This window comes from Alosa sapidissima, chromosome 8 (genome assembly GCF_018492685.1).
Source record: "Alosa sapidissima isolate fAloSap1 chromosome 8, fAloSap1.pri, whole genome shotgun sequence".
NCBI classification, from domain to species: domain Eukaryota; kingdom Metazoa; phylum Chordata; class Actinopteri; order Clupeiformes; family Clupeidae; genus Alosa; species Alosa sapidissima.
The window spans coordinates 35,360,850-35,378,737 of NC_055964.1; the positions used below are offsets into that span (position 1 = coordinate 35,360,850).

General features: G+C 45.7%; 1 protein-coding gene across 3 annotated transcripts in view; it reads left to right on the forward strand.

Annotated features, from left to right (window-relative positions):
* Positions 1 to 14,748, forward strand: part of crb2b (crumbs cell polarity complex component 2b) — a 37,496-nt gene extending 22,748 nt beyond the window's left edge. For all 3 annotated transcript variants that reach the window (XM_042100526.1, XM_042100524.1, XM_042100525.1), the window contains 7 exons: positions 2,226 to 3,266; positions 3,841 to 4,412; positions 8,059 to 8,224; positions 8,655 to 9,522; positions 11,279 to 11,395; positions 12,200 to 12,326; positions 13,139 to 14,748. In XM_042100526.1, coding sequence (XP_041956460.1) covers positions 2,226 to 3,266; positions 3,841 to 4,412; positions 8,059 to 8,224; positions 8,655 to 9,522; positions 11,279 to 11,395; positions 12,200 to 12,326; positions 13,139 to 13,360 — 3,113 coding nt within the window. In that variant the 3' untranslated portion in view covers positions 13,361 to 14,748. The remainder of the gene's footprint in view (positions 1 to 2,225; positions 3,267 to 3,840; positions 4,413 to 8,058; positions 8,225 to 8,654; positions 9,523 to 11,278; positions 11,396 to 12,199; positions 12,327 to 13,138) is intronic.
* Positions 14,749 to 17,888: the final 3,140 nt, after the last annotated feature.

Consider the following 17,888-nt stretch of genomic DNA (forward strand, 5'->3'; position numbering starts at 1 on the left):
GGGAGACGGCACGGCTCAGCTCCTAATCAGTCCCGCTCGCCTGGTACAAAGAGAGGAGAGGAGATAAGGGAAGGAGTGAATAAGAGGAGGAGTGAAGAAAAGAGAATAGACGAGAGGAAGAAGAGAGAGAGAGGGAGAGAGAGGGAGTGAGAAAAGGAGGGAAAGATAGATAGAGAGAGAGGAGGAAAAGATAGAGAGAGTTGGACAGAGGAAGGGAGGGAAGGAGGGTTTGATACATACAGAAACAGAGGGAGAGAGGGAGGGAGTTGAGAGACAGAGGCAGAAAGAGAGAGAGACAAGGAAAGAGACAGAGAGAGAGAGGGGGAGAGAGAGAGGGGAGAGAGGAGAGAGAGAGCAGGAGAGAGAGAGGGAGAGAAAGAGAGAGACAGAGAGAGAGAGGGTCCCTCCTGTTATTCGGACTCCTGTGCGGACTGTGCTGTTGTGTGTGGGATCGCTGTGAGGATGAAGTGCAGGACACTGGGACCGCTTCTCTGGGCACTGCTCCTGATGACAGGTAGGGTGGACCCCCTGCACCCTCCGTACCCAGGCAGGGAGCTGGGGCAGGTGGGGCCAGTACCTCTCTGTGTTGTCTCTGCAGCTACAAACAGGGTGGAGCAGGCTGAGTAACGTTCATGGCGAGCGTGAGGTTTACTCTCGGGCACAACTGGTGCTCGGAGAGCTCTTCGTGTGATCTCCGCTCCTCTTGCGTCCATGTCAAAGCGTCTTTGCTGAAGTTTACAAAGTTTACAAAGTATCTGTGAGTAGGTTTAGACATGCTTGTGCTTGGTCGCCCGGTCGAATCCTCCTCTGATTGGTGGTTGCAATGACTCAAGTGGTCCCCCTGATAGAGGTGACCCTGTGGACCAAGGCCATGTCGGTGCAGAACTCTGGGTCTATGTGGGCAGCTGGATATGTCCATTCATCAGAGATATCTAAAGGAGTTTTTACACAGTTCACATAGCTGCTTGTTGCTTGTTGATGCTTGTTCCTCACAGACTTGTCCATTCCGGAATTTCACGACAGAATTTTGTGTATATGTGTTTGGGTTCTGAGGATAAACGTAGATAGTAAAGCAATATTTTGTTTATTTGTGTGTGTTGTTTTTTGGGTCTTATGTTGTGCTTTTTTCCTGCTGTATCCTAAAGCTGCCCCCTATGTATCCATAAGGCACATTGTGTTCCTTGTTGGAATGCCATTTGTTTCGGTGGTGATGCTGTTTCTGTAACTCATCAGTTTTACGAAGAGAATGTGAATGAAACTTACACATTGTTACCAATTTTTTGAGAAAATTAGGTTACTGTTACAAAGCCGACAGTTTTATGGAGGAAAAGCCTTTATCATGGAGTCAGTTTAAATTTGTTCCAGAAACCTCTGTCTTAATGAAATTAACAAGCTAATTGAGTAAAAGACTAATTGGAGATCTAATCAGCGTTTGACTAATTCTCATGCACAGCAGTTCCAGTAAATTGCTCCCTGAATTGGAAGGTTTGGAGCAGAATTACTTCCTGAAATGGTTAATAAGTGAATTGAGTTCATCAGCTTGACCCATTTGTTGCGTACATCCAGGCTCCCTATCCGAGTGTCGTTAGTGGTTTATAGAATGATGCCCTTTCTCCTGAGATGGCATTTTACATTTAGCCAAATCACAATGCATTCTCCATCTCCTGCCCTTTTTGTGATAAACATTTAATTTGAGATTTAGTCATGACTGAGCTCCTCCACTAACATTATAAGACTGGGTAGTGCACATTCTAAGTGTAAAATCTTTATATTAATCAGAAAGTAAATATGCCTCTGGACCTTAAGTATTCTGAAGGATCCATATCAAATGTCCCACAGTGTTCCTGCTGTTTTCTATGTATATCTTGATGCTATGCTTTAGAAATTGCTTTAAAAATGCTTTACTGAATACTGAATAAGCACATTGATGCTGAGTTTGATGCAGACTTGATTGGCATCTGTGTCTTTTTTAGTGTGACTGTGTGAGTGTGTGCGTCTGTTTCTTACAGTGTGACTAGTGTGTGTTTGTGTGTCGATAAAACAGCCCAGCAGGTGGATTACTGTGTGTCTGTGTGTGCGTGTGTGTGTATGTGTGTGTGTGTGTGTATGTATATGTGTGTGTGTGTGTGTGTGTGTGTGTGTGTGTGTGTGTGTGTCTGCCTAGCAACAGCAGCTCCTCCAGGTTGGTTCACACACCCCTCTCCTCTCGTCCCTTCCCCCCTCAGGTGTGGTGTGTGAGGTGGACGTGGACGAGTGCGCGAGTAATCCCTGTCAGAACGGCGGCACGTGCCAGGATGGCATTAACGCCTTCTTCTGCACCTGCGCTGACCCCACGCCAGGCCAGCTGCCCTGGGGCGGCGTCGACTGCGCCACCCTGCTCGTCGGCTGCCAGGACCACCAGTGCCAGCACGGCGCCACCTGCACGCCCGGGCTGGACGCCGATGGCCAGCGCCACACCTACACCTGCGCCTGCCCGGCAGGGTTCCACGGGGACCGCTGCGACACACCCACCACCTTCTCGTTCTCGGCGGAGGGCTTCGTGCCGGTGGAGGTTCCCGAGGCCGACCGGACGACCCGGCGGGACGTGGACACGGGCGGCGGCAGCCCCAGCGTCCGGCTGCGCTTCAGAACCACCCTGCCGGACCTGGTGCTGTTCTACAGAGGGACCGCGGAGCACTTCGTCTGCCTGGAGCTGGTCCGGGGAGCGCTGACCGCCAGGGCCGAGTCCGGCGCCCTGAGGATGGAAGCCGCCTTGCTGGACCCGGTCAACGACGGCCGCTGGCACGATGCCCTCGTCACCGTGGACGAAAAACTCACCCTGACCCGAGAGGACAGCGCGAACGACAGCGATGACGAGGACAGCGATGATGATGATGATGATGACGATGATGATGATGATGATGACGATGGTGACGGTGGTGAGCGGACGGTGAAGAGAGTGGAGGACAGCGGTCAGAACCAGCTCCTGTTCTTCCACCCCGAGGGTCTGCAGCAGGTGTTTGTGGGCGGCGTGCCTCTGGACCTCCTCAACAACACGGTCAGCAAGACAGGCCTCCTGGGCTGTGTGGAGGACCTGCGTATCGACTCGCTGCTCGTCCTGCCCCAGCAGCTGCTCTCGGACCTCGGAGACGCCCTGGAGATCGGCTGCAACAAGACGGACTGGTGTCGGGAGGACCCCTGCTCCCAGCAGGGCCACTGCGTGGACATGTGGATGGACTTCAGGTGCGACTGCATCAGACCCTTCTACGGAAACTTCTGCTCTGAAGGTACAGCACGCTGTCCATCGCAGACACAGGAAACTACAGTAGCTATATTGACAAGAAAACTACATTAGCTATATGGACAGGAAAACTACATTAGCTATATGGACAGGAAAACTACATTAGCTATATGGACAGGAAAACTACATTAGCTATATTGACAGGAAAACTACATTAGCTATGTACAGTATATTGACTCTGAAGTAACATATTTCCTCCTTTACGCTTTTGTCGTATATAGCTTAGCGTTATAGCTTCTCTGTCTGTCTGTCTGTCTTTATTTACTGTAGATGCAGTTTAGTGACAGAGATTAGACAAAATGCAAATTTTATACAGTTATTATAACAGTTGTAATGGAGCGCATACTGTAAATGTATATCTATGTATATCTGCTGCACCATATGTATATATGTAGTATGTATGTATGTTTATTTATCTACATGACTCCATCCATATGTATATATGCAGTATGTATGTACAGTATGTATGTGTATATGCAGTGTGTATGTATGTATGTTTATTTATCTACATGACTCCATCCATATTGGTTGGTAATATATCTTCCCGTGTGTACCTGCAGAGATTCCATCATGGACGTTCAGCTATGAGAGGACGACGTCGTCGTTCGTGATGTTTCCCATCACCCAGTCGCACGGCGCGTCCTTCTCCATCTCCTTCTTCCTGCGCTCCACCAAGGAGGCGGGCCTGGTGTTCCAGCTGAGGCGGCGGGAGCAGGAGTACTTCAGCGTGTACCTGCGCGACGGCTCGCTCCACGTGGACATCCACGCCTCCACCCGCCGCTCCGCCCACTACGTCACCGACGGCGTCAAGCACGACCTGACGGTAACCATGGCTACAGGCTGGGTGTTCTTTAACGAGGAAGGGGTGCGGTTTGAGGAAGACGACACCCCTCCGGTGATCAGCGTGCAGGCCGGGGACCAGGCGTTCGTGGGAGGCCTTGCCCAGGGACAGGACACGTCTCGCTGGGGAGGATCCTTCAAGGGCTGCCTTCAGGACATCCGCCTGGATCAGACGCAGCTGTTTATCTACCAGACCAAAACAAGCAAGCACACCAAACAGCAGCTGCCCAGCTACCTACCGGGGGCCGCCTTCAACGTGGAGCCACACTGCATCTCAGACAACATGTGCAAGGTGTGCGCTCTTCTTACACTGCATCTCAGACAACATGTGCAAGGTGTGCACTCTTCTAGTGTTAATTTCTTCAGACGAGACGAGAGGAAATATGTTCGTCAACGACCTTTTTTTTCATGACTAAGACGAGACGATGACGAGACGGCAGTAATGTCCTTAAAACACTGACTAGGACCCTGAGAACATAGGGCCTGGTAACATAGGACCCTGGTAACATAGGACCCTGGGAACCATAGGACCCTGTGAACATAGGACCCTGTGAACATACTGTAGGGATGACCTGTAGGGCGTTTCTTTCTGTTTAGTTTCACTCGTCTATTTCACTTGTCTTTAGTTTCACTCGTCTATTTCACCTGTCTGAAGTCAATATAAATACCCTGCTTCATGCAAATTGAGTTTGGCAACATACTGGAAGTGCACAACAGATAGGGAGAACAGTACAGCTACTAAGACTAAGGCGTATTGCTTAATTATACCACAACTAGGGAGAACAGTACAGCTACTAAGACTAAGGCGTATTGCTTAATTATACCACAACTAGGGAGAACAGTACAGCTACTAAGACTAAGGCTTATTGCTTAATTATACCTAACGTACTGTACTGGAAGTGCATAACACACTGGCTCGTGCAAATTGAGTTTGGCAACATACTGGAGATGTATAACATAGTGTTAATTTCGTCAGACGAGACGAGAGGAAATATGTTCGTCAACGACCTTTTTTTCATGACTAAGACGAGACGATGACGAGACGCCATTAATGTCCCGAGACACTGACTAAGACTCTTAAAAATGCATTATTGTTGACGAAAAAAGACGAGACTAAAACTATAAAATCTCTCTTCATTTTCGTCTACAAAATGAGAAGACAGAATATCTAGCTGTTACGTTTTCAAAATATTCCGAATGAGTTCATACGCAACGGGTTTCCTGTAGGCTAGTCTACGTGCTGTTGCTGCAACCCTGTGGCTGCAACACGAAACTACATGGAACAAGAACACTGGAGATTTATGCCAGAGTTAGCAAGCTAACTACCTAAGCTTTATGCCACAATGCTACATACTCAGAAGTTGAAGCTTCTCTCATACAAATTAACATCCCCCAGAATGTCCATACGAAAATATTCATCATGTAATGTCAACTATTTAACTAGTTAGACTGATGATGCAAAGTTTGCTAGCAAGTAAGCTAATATGGAAAGTTCGCTAGCAAGTTAGCTATGGCTAAGATGGAGAGTCTGTTTGGGGAATGTGTTGTGTTTGGGCGCATATCGCCATCTAGCGATGCGGAGTAAAACATTAATACTTTGGCCTATGACAGTGTTTCTCAAACTTTTTCAGTTTCAGGACCAGTTTTCAGAACTAACCCTAGCTAAAAAAAAAAAAAAAGATTAGACCTACTTCAACAGTAGCCTATAACATGTAGTCTACACAATAGGCCTACTCACTGAACCACCTTGCTTATTGTCTTTGCACTTTGCACTGTATGATTTAAACTGGCATATCTTACATAGACAGTGTTGCAGAACAGTTTTTACATACAAGTTGGTTCAATATGGCAAACAACTCATATATATTATATTTTACCACATCTGCTCGCGGACTATTTGCGATAGCTTGCGGACCACCAGTGATCCCCGGACCACACTTTGAGAAACACTGGTCTACGAATATGACAGTGGTCCAGTCAAATCTTTTACTGTCTATGGTCAAATCCCAGCCGAGCTATAACTGTAGCTCGACTTACCTGTGCATGTAAACATACTGACTGACAAAAAATCAGAATGAGTAATTATAACAGACGAGTAGCCCTGTGGACACACAATATTGTTGGAAAATTGAGATGTGTGAAACACTATTTGACTCAAATGGTAATCAGAAATAATTTGTTATAAAAAAAAGACTAAAATGTGTTGACTAAAACTGACTGATGAGACTTTTAGTCGACTAAAACTTGACTAACAAAAATGATATTTGAATGACTAAATATGACAAAGACTAAAAAGGACATTTCGTCACAAGACTAAGACTAAATTAAAAATAGGTGACAAAATTACTACGCTCTTCTCTTGTCACTAGGGTTGGGCACCGAAACACGGTTCTAATATGGCACCGGTGCCGACGCAAACGGTAGTAACTGCATCGAATAACAAAGTGGATTTCGGTGCCTCATTTCGGTGCTTAAATAGCGTTTTTTTTTTTTTTTTTTTAATAGGCATCGCTGCATGTCATGCGCCATCTCTAACGTCTTGCTCTGATAGCAACACATCCAGATACAGTTACCCAACACAAACACTGGATGTATAAACCAGAGGGGTGCACTAGGAGAGTGGATGGACAGTGTTTGACAGCTTGTGTGAGCCCAAGTAGCTTACTTTAAAGCGATATCACGAGCTCCTGTCAAAATCTAGCAGTGGGCCTAACTACACACAAGCAAAAGGCTATGAAACAACATCAACAGTAGGCCTATGTTACACAATATCCTTGCTAATGCGCTAACTGGCATTTATTTAAAATGTTATCAGCAAAGTTATAAGGTGAAAACTTTATTTCAAAGTGTGTTCTAAACAACATAATGGCATGATATTAATCTTTCATGTGCATGAGGCCCATATAGCAATGAATATGAAGATTATGTTAAAAGTTAGCTGGCAAAAACATAAATATGTAGGTTACATACCTGATGTCACTGTCACTGAGCTGTCAAAGAGGCTACGAAACCATCTCCGTACGTTATCGCTAATTAAACTCAGCTGACTGGTGTTAGCGCATATCCCATAGTTGCTGTTAAAATGGCTACCAGGCTAGCGTTGGGAATCTAAACACTTCAACACCGACATGTAGCCTAACATGTTCAAAACTATTGCGTGTTATGGGGGAAGACATGAAACTTCTTGAAGCATTTGGGAACACACTGAATTAACTGGAAAGTAGAGTCCCTGTAGATTAGCTTGCTTGCAAATGCCGTTGTCCATGACCTGGCAGTTTTATGGCAAGCGGTTTTAACATACCTTATGGCAAAACGCCCACACTGGGTAAACTTGAAAGCAGAGCTTTAGCCTACCATTGTGTGTGCATGCATGGCAAGCTGTTTTAACATTTAAATGTATTATTCGTAGGAGCAATGAGATATTGTAAATTGAATATGCCAGTTCAATTTCATGTTCAAATTTGTCTTATCAACAATAAAAAAAAGCAATTCATGCTTTAGACCATTTTAATTTAAAACATTTTAAAAACAAAGTACCGGTTCAGGCACCGTTTCGGCACCGGCACCGTTTTAAAAGTATCGATTTAGCACCGGTATCGGATAAAACCCAAATGATACCCAACCCTAGTGGACACGCTGCAGAGAGTATGATGATGAATGCACACTCTGACACAGCTTACTCTGTGAGGGATGGTGGATCCAGATGTTTGATTCAAATGAGAGATTTTTTATGTACTATCCTTTAGCATGAGAAAACTTTGAATCCAGCTGAATAAATATAATTGTTCTCTTTGGCATTCAACACCTCATGTACATTATAGTTTGTTTTTTGGCAAAAAATGTATCATTATTACATTATCATTATTACATTGATGAATAATTAGTAAACAGATAATAGTTCTAGATAACATTTATAGTAAAACGTGTTCTATGCTTAGGCACGGCCATGTCAGAATGGAGGTGTGTGCAACATGACCTGGAATGATTTCATGTGCGAGTGTCCTTTCAACTACACCGGGAAGATGTGTGAGACGCGCGTGTGGTGTGTGAGTGACCCCTGCGTGATGGGCAGTCAGTGTGTGGACCTATCGGACGGATACGAGTGTGAGTACCTAACCCACATCACACACACTTCTTGCCCCCGACACACACTCCAAACACTTTTCATACAAAAAACTCAGAGCTGGTCAACGGTATTTTTTAGATGAAAACATTTACAGTTAAAGGAAATAGTGTTCGCATTTCTTATATAATGTTTAAGGATAAGGAAATGCTATTTTTTTGCATTGATTTTAATTCAAATATAAAAACGTCTACATCTGTGAGTTTATATTTCAATTGATTCCCGTGATATGATTTGAACTCCTAAAGGTATGTTCAGGCCTGTTCTGGTCTGTTCAGGTCACACCAATGCTACTTTAACTCTTTCTCTCTCTGTGTGTTCAGGTCACACCAATGCTACTTTAACTCTTTTTCTCTCTCTGTTCAGGTCACACCAATGCTACTTTAACTCTTTCTCTCTCTGTGTGTTCAGGTCACACCAATGCTACGTTCGAGAACAACGCTCTCCAGTACCGTGCCGACGGATCTCCCTTGGAGACGGTGATGACGGTCTCCATGGAGCTGCGCACGCGTGAGGAGAACGCCGTTCTGCTGCGGGCATCCAACGGTCTGGAACTGTTGTGCATGGGCCTGCGGAACGCCAGCCTCATCGTGAAGCTGCGCAGCGGGAACAGCCTGGAGGTCTCGGTCCTGTCCAGTGAGACTGAGCTGGCCGACGGGGAGTGGCACCGCGTGGAGCTGCACCTGGACCCACCGCTGCTCCACAGCGCCCCCCAGTGGCAGCTCAGTGTGGACGGGCAGCCCACGGGCCAGAGCGTCCCTGCCGCCGGCACGCTGGACTTCCTGGGCAACGCCACCGTGCACCTGGCGGAGAACTTCACCGGTTGCCTGGGCAACGTGCGGGTAGGCGGGGTCTACCTGCCGTTGGTGGACGACGGCGAGCCTCCCCAAGCGTCGCGTTTCGCGCGTCAGCCGGGCGGGACGGCCCCTGAGCTGGGCTGCCGGGGGTCCCCCGTGTGCGAGCCCTCGCCCTGCCTGAACCGGGGCTCGTGCCTGGACCTCTTCCACTCGCACGCCTGCGCCTGCGCACCCGGCTGGGAGGGCGAGTTCTGCGAGGACGAGATCGACGAGTGCGCCTCCTCGCCCTGCGTCAACGGCACGTGCCGCGACCTGCTGGCGGACTACCGGTGCGTGTGCACGCAGGGCTTCGGCGGCCGCAACTGCCAGGAGGAGCTGGACGAGTGCCAGAACAACCGCTGTGAGAACGGAGCGTCCTGCGTGGACGCCCTGGGCAGCTACTACTGCCTGTGCCCGCCAGGGTTCAGCGGCCACTTCTGCCAGTGAGTATAGTGCCCACCGGCTCCCACACACACACACACAATCAACCTCACCCTCACCTGTACCAGTCCACAGTGCACACATGGTCCTACACACACACATACACACACACACACACACACACACACACTCACCTGTACCAGTCCACAATACAATACCTCGCAGTTGTGTGTTCACTAACCTCGCAGGGGTGTGTTCACTAACCTCACAGGGGTGTGTTCACTAACCTCACCTGTGTGTTCACTAACCTCGCAGGGGTGTGTTCACTAACCTCACCTGTGTGTTCACTAACCTCACCTGTGTGTTCACTAACCTCGCAGGGGTGTGTTCACTAACCTCGCAGGGGTGTGTTCACTAACCTCACAGGGGTGTGTTCACTAACCTCGCAGGGGTGTGTTCACTAACCTCACCTGTGTGTTCACTAACCTCGCAGGGGTGTGTTCACTAACCTCGCAGGGGTGCGTTCACTAACCTCGCAGGGGTGTGTTCACTAACCTCACCTGTGTGTTCACTAACCTCGCAGGGGTGTGTTCACTAACCTGGCAGGGGTGCGTTCATTCTCTCTTTTCTCTGTTCCCTCTTTACGTCTATTTATCTAAAAATGTAAAAACATGATACATGTGTCTCATGCACGCAGAGTTAATGCTGTAGCCTGCACAGAAATGAAAATCAACAGGTAGTGCAGTCATCACACACACACACACGTACACACACACACACACACACACACATACACACACACACACACACACGTACACACACACACACACACACACACGTACACACACACACACACACACACACACACACACACACACACACACACACACACACACACCCAACACTGGAACCCTGTAGCTCATGTATCGGAACTCCCCCTATTACCGTCGGTCCCGTATTTCCACCGTCTTGCGTGTCTGTGTCACTTAATATCAATTTCTATACAAACCAAAACGGCGGATTCCTAAAGAAACGCAAGCACCCACACCATAGGTGTATCTAGATTAGCTATGTACCAAAAATGACATTTTACCGTGACAAGGCTGCGTGTACACATCCGCTTGGAGCTCCAGTGGAATTTTAATTTCATGACGAGAATTCTCGGTCTAACCGTTCATGTGCCGTTGAAACGGCGTAAATAGGCGACCCATCAGGCCAGCACTATAACTCCGAGCGTGGTAAACAAAATCAGATATTTCAGGCAGTAAATGCTCCCGTTAAGAACCAAACCAGATTTTGGTCAAATCTACACACCTATGGCTACTGAAAAATGTAAGGTTCATTTAGCAAATGTTATTTTGAAGTGTTAAAAAACATCGTGTTTTAGAATTTCTGAACAAAAGTGGTGATAATTGGGGGTGTTACGATACTTGACTCTCCATGCTGCGCCCAACACTGGAACCCTGTAGTTTATGAGCTTGTCCAGAGCAGACGCACTGCAGACTCAGGGCTTATCTGGGCTCTGATAAGGGTGTATATAAAAGACCACCACCCCCCCTGTGCTTCCAGTAACTTCCAATAACTAATGGCGGTTTTACACTGCATTAATTGTGTGTGTGTGTGTGTGTGTGTGTGTGTGCATTTGTGAGTGTATGTTTGTGTCTGTTCATGTGTGTATGAGAGAGATGCGCTTGTGTTCATATTGGTGTGTATGTGTTCATGTGTGCGTACGTATGTGTGTGTCCTTATGGACTTGAGACCATGCCCCCGTATGTTATGGTATGTTATGGTAAGTGTGTGTCCTCTGTCTGACCCCAGGTGGCGGTTCCCAGCGCCGCGGTGTAACCTGGACATGCGCTGTGCTCACGGGGGCGTCTGCATCGACGGGTACTGGGGAGCCAACTGCACCTGCAGACCTGGTTTCACTGGGGTCAGGTGAGATGGGGGCCACCTGCGCTTAACATACATTATGCTACAGCGGCACTGCTTATACACAACATATATTATATATTATGCATTATACTACAGTGGCATTGATTATACACAACATATATTATATATTATGCATTATACTACAGTGGCATTGATTATACACAACATATATTATATATTATATACTAGAGCAGGGCACTGATTATATACACAACATATATTATATATTATACATTATACTACAGCGGCAATCTAAATGATTAGATTAGATTAGATTCAACTTTATCGTCATCGTGCAGAGTGTCGCCCAGAGAAAGTCTTAACAATTAATATCACATAGACACATACTTTTATATTCATATACCGTATTATGTTCGAGCAATGAGAAAAACATTTGGTCCTTATGTTTAATATTTGGTCCATATATATCATGTGTTTTGACATATTAGATGTTTGCTTGTCATTCAAATTATGGCTCAGGGTCTGGGACAGATGTGGGATGACCTTTAACATAAACTTGTCATCCTGACTCACGTCGCCCGAGTCTGTGTCCTATGGCATGACCCTGTTGTTAGTCTTAAATCTGTTGCTCACCTGCTGATGTTGCACCTTTCTGTACTTTTTATTATTATGAGTGTGCCACATAGATAACATAAACATAGCTAACTTAAACATAGCTAACGTAAACAAAGCCAGTCAGAGTATTAGCACAGTCTTTCATATTCTACTCCCCCAAATACAGGTGTACAATAGGCAAATATACTAATGTTTACTTCATCATATTCTTTCACCTTCTGTCCATCTCAGGTGTGAGGAGGAGATTAACGAGTGTGAGTCCAACCCCTGCATAAACGGAGGCACCTGCAGGGACAGGGTCAACAACTACCTGTGCATGTGCTTGCGCGGCTTCAGTGGGAAGAACTGCGAGACCAGCGTGAGTCACGCCCTCTAGTCAGCCTTTTGCTTGTGATCACAGGGGAATGTATATGACTGAAATGAATTTGACTCCTTATGTTCGCATAGCTTAAATGTATTCCTTTTGTTTACATTGGATTATGTAATTGAAGTAAATTAGATTTGTGTTGTATGTGTAAAGGAGGCGAACTGAGCTAGCGGGCTAGTTGCCCGAGTAAATCCTCACACCCCTAACCTTAAGAACGCTTCTAACCGCTGAATTGGAAGCCTGGGCTTTTAGCTCAGTGGTTAGAGCGTTCGACTCCCATGCTGGTGTGTGTGGAGGTGTGCAGGTTCGAGGGCCATGAGCGGCGGACGAATTACGACCTCTGTTACACATGTCCTGATAGAACTGAAATGAGAGGTGCCCTGTACTGCGCCTGATGTAAATGTTTTATGCCCTGTACTGGGCCTGATGTAAATGAGAGGTGCCCTGTACTGCGCCTGATGTAAATGTTTTATGCCCTGTACTGGGCCTGATGTAAATGAGAGGTGCCCTGTACTGCGCCTGATGTAAATGTTTTATGCCCTGTACTGGGCCTGATGTAAATGAGAGGTGCCCTGTACTGCGCCTGATGTAAATGTTTTATGCCCTGTACTGGGCCTGATGTAAATGAGAGGTGCCCTGTACTGCGCCTGATGTAAATGTTTTATGCCCTGTACTGGGCCTGATGTAAATGAGAGGTGCCCTGTACTGCGCCTGACGTAAATGTTTTATGCCCTGTACTGCGCCTGACGTAAATGTTTTATGCCCTGTACTGCGCCTGATGTAAATGTTTTATGCCCCTGCAGCGGGAGCCCCAGAGGGAGCGGATGCCCTGGCTGGTGGTGGCCATCCCGCTGGCCTGCCTGGGCGCGGTCATCGCCGGGGTGGGCATGGTGTGTCTGGCGATGACGGCCCGCAAGAAGCGGCAGTCGGAGGGCACATACAGCCCCAGCAACCAGGAAGTAGACGGGGCCAGACTGGAGATGGGCAGCGTGCTGAAGGTGCCCCCGGAGGAGAGGCTCATATAGGGGGTCATCGGGGGAAAGGGGTCATTGGGTTACGGGGGTTGACCAGGAATTGGAGATGACACATGGACCATGGAGCCAGTGGATATTCTATGTGTGGGGCAAGTCCTGTTGGAGCAAAGCTTGCTACTGTATTTTAGAGGGGCGGACTCACGAGGGGTGGGGCTACAGGCCGGTGGGTGGAGTTATGGGTTATGGAGGCATGCCATGGACCTGACTGCAGAGCCCGTGGACATTTGATCTTTTAACTCCTGACTGCAGAGCCCGTGGACATTTGATCTTTTAACTCCTGACTGCAGAGCCCGTGGACATTTGATGTGTGGGGCGGTTCCTGCTGGAGCAGAGCTAGTCGTCTGGAGGGGGTTCACAGGCACCAAGAGATGCTGAGGGGCAGTGACAGAGACATGACCCTTATGGACTGAGATGACCTCTGCGCTGCTACTGGACTACTGGGCTGAGGTGGACAGGATTGAGGCGCTGGGACTATGAGGACATTCAGGAGCAGTTGTTTGGAACGAGACTTTAATCCGCCTGTTGGAATAAGGGATCTGGGCTGCCTCAAGACATCTTTACACTGACAAAGCCTCATCTCTCATTTGGCTCAGTTGGCCCAGCCTGGAGACAGGATGCAGACTCTGCCCCAGACTCATGTACCCCCCGCTGGGCTAAATCCAGCAGGACATCCCCTCTCCTGGAGCCCCCTGGAGACAGGATGCTGACTCTACCCCAGACTCATGCACCCCCCGCTGGGCTAACTCCAGCAGGACAGCCCCTCTCCTGGAGCCCCTGGAGCTCCAGACACCTCCTCTCTGCTCTGTCACATCCTTCAGGAGGCTCGGCCCCCACTGTGGGCACCTGCTGTGAGGAGACTGCATTGTTGTCGCTGGTGGTGTGTGTGTGTGTGTGTGTGTGTGTGTGGTGATGATGACGATAACTCTACTAGCTAGAGACTGTAATAATCTCTCCTGATCGCGCTCATCAGCTTACAACAAGCAGAATTAAAATGCAACAAAGACAAAATCTGTGCATCTCAGAGGAGTGTGCACCTCTAGGTGTTATCTATTTATATTTTTGTTTTCGATTCATCCAGTCAGAACTTGTATAAAATATAATATTACACAGGCTTTATTACATTTTACTAATAATGTTAACAACAGTGTAAGACTCTAATTATCAGTAAGAGCTTTTTGTAATAACAGAACCCAAATTTGAACCACAATCCAAAAATGTAATTACAGAGTGTAAACGTGCCGTTACTAGCTACAATGTCAAAGTCAAAGTCAAAGTCAGCTTTATTGTCAATTTCTTCACATGTTCCAGACATACAAAGAGATCGAAATTACGTTTCTCACTATCCCACGGTGAAGACAAGACATATTTTACCAATTTAGGTCCACAGACAAACATAACATTCAAGTAAACAAAAAAGTAAGTAAATAAGTAAATAAGAGGGCACATATAATAATGAAAAAATAAGAGCAGCAAAATTTGGTTGAAATTGTGCATAGACAGTCAATAAAATACTAGTGCAATGTGTCTACAGAGTGATCAAAACTGTGTGATATCAGCTGTGTAATATCAGAGCTGTGTAATAATCATGGGTGTCCCATCTTAGTCATTAGTGTCCTGACATTCGCTTGCATTGCAAATTCACTCACACATAACGAGTGTAGGCCTCAGTGTGTGACTCCTATAAAGGTCTGTGTGTTATGAAATTCATTATTCAGAAAGCTGACCATGAATGTCATGGATGTGTCAGACCTCTTCACTGGTGCCATTTGCTACTGTTACAACTAACTGCTGTGCCCCAGCTTATTTGTGTTGAACGGTGCTCTGCATGACGAGGGCTGAAGTCTAAAATATACACTGAGTCTGTTCGCAAGCCTCGCAAGTGCTTATTTAGCAGCCATTTCAGATGGCACATCAGTATGTGTCAATGACTACCTAAGATTTCAGACTAGATCATTTACTCTGCGATGATAAGATACAGTACTGTACAGACTATTCTATACAGACTAATCTGTTAGGAGAGAACCAGTTATATTTGTACAGTATAACGAATCACCTGTGGAGACTGTCACTTTGTAAATAATTTCAGAAAAAAGAGGAATTTGCTACTAGCACTTCAGTTAATGTTATTTATTGATCGAATGTATAGCACTTCATACGTCACTGTAGAAACTGTTGCCCCATGTGCTTAAATGATGTAATGTGAAAATGCTACGTTTGTGTGAAAATGCTATGTTTGTGCCTTGTTAGAATATATATGCTGTAACCATTTCTGAAGTTGTTGCTTAAGCCAGTTCTTCACTTGTTCTTGTCAGTTATTTTTCCTATATGAAGAATGTATAGACACTGTAGATCGTTCAGTATATATTGCACTGTAGGCTACTAGACTCTTTACACTGGATTTATTTCTATGTCCTGCTGAAAGACACCCATTTCAAAAGCGATGCCACTGCTGCTGTTGAAAGCTCTGAGGCTAAAGGAGAAGATCTTCTGAACTTTTTTCAGCATGTTGTGAGCACGCCCAGACAGCTTCCTTTGTAGAGGCTTCTGATTGATTATCTGCTTTGTAGCATGGTTAGAGTGTATAGAACACCCGGGGGCTTCTTAGAACTTAGAATCAGACTGTTCTCCATGAGGAAAACGTTTCTTGAAACTTGTAAACAACTTTTGATAAACTAGCACCTCTCAGATGTATTGTTGTCTTTGCTGATAGGCTTCAGCTGATCTCACTGGTGTTCAGCTCTTCCCACCCTATGCAGCAGCTAACGGAAGCAGACCCACCCCTGATCCACAGCAGTTGTTGTCTGTACCCCATGGGAGGTGGTGTGTAGGAAAGAGGCGGTACTGGCAGAGTAGTATTCACTGGACATCTTTTTTCTTCCTGTATGTTGGCTCTGGTCACTAACCTGTGCTGCTGCTCAGAGAGAGAGAGAGAGAGTCGTACCGAGGTTGGAGAGAGAGTGTGTGTGTGTGTGGAGTACTGTATTTCCAGCTGTCAAGTGTGTCTACACTGTAACATCATCATGTGATTGTAATTATGACTTTGTGACTTTTGTATGCTTTATGATGGCTCTATCAGATGTAAATGTTTTTTTTTTCCTGTAATGAAAGATTATTCTATTGTACAGTGTACACTGAGAGTGTGTAGATATTATTAGTGTCATGACTTTAAGTCTTCGTTTTGTTATGCAGCTGCGAACGTTCCAAGCACATGGCATACTGTCAGACAAATCCACAAGAAGCTTAATAAAGCAACAATATCATTTGTAAACCAAACTGTCTTATTATCCAGGTTAATAACACTTTTACACAATAACACAAATCTGTATTTAGAAGACACTCTCATGCAAGGCAACATGGACTTGCAGCTTAATGTCAGTCAGTGATGCTACCAATGCTTTCACCACTTGCCACTACTGGTTATGTATATATTTGTGCTGCTATTGGTCATCTATGTTTGGACACCAAAGGTGCTCAGTGGTACGTTTCTAAAGATGGCTGCTCCTCAGACTCTACCACAATGCCTTTAAAAACAAGACCATTTATAGTGTTGTGTGTACTGGATGATCTCATGGTGAGGGGTATACTATGGGTGAATGCAGTGAATAAACTAAATGTGTCATATACTGTAGATGAATTGGCTACTTTAAAAATAATCAATGTTTAGCCTGTATAATTAAAAGAGACAAGAATGAATTGGGTGTGAAGAGTTTAATACATCAGAAAGGTCAGTTACATAACACAAGTGCCAGCAAGTAATAATGACAGAGAGCACCTTAAAATATCTTGAAGCATGTAAATATTAAATTACTAAGAAATACACAAGAGCATCTCTCACACCCATGAAACAAACAGTGCAATGTATGTTTATATCTACATTATATACAATCGGTGGTTTAGACACAGTCTCTCACAGGTAATCTATATATCGTCATTTTAGTCTAGCAAAGCATCACTTTACATTTCACTTTAACACTTTACAAATCTCAACACCCCTCATTTGAAAGAACATAATAATATCAATGACCCCTACACATAAAATAATATTAGTCAACACCACATAGTTTACTTGAGCAAAATATTGATGTCAAATAAAATGAAATGATCTCAATTAGAAGGAACTTTTTTCTATACCTGCATTAAAGGAATATCCACATCAATAAGGAAAAAAATCACCGTAAAACATGAACGCCCAGAGAATGAGTCTACTTTGCAATATGAACATGTTATCACGGGTGTGTGCCTGCAAGTGTAGTATGTGTGTGTATCTATAGTGTATGTGTGTGTATCTGTAGTGTAGTATGTGTGTGTGTATCTATAGTGTAGTATGTGTGTGTGTATCTATAGCGTATTATGTGTGTGTATCTATAGTGCGGGTGTGTGCCTGCAAGTGTGTGTGTGTGTATTTATAGTGTAGTATGTGTGTGTATCTATAGTGCGGGTGTGTGCCTGCAGGTGTGTGTGTGCGTGTGTGTGTGTGTGTGTATCTCAATGTCTCCCTACACATGGACAGAACATGCAA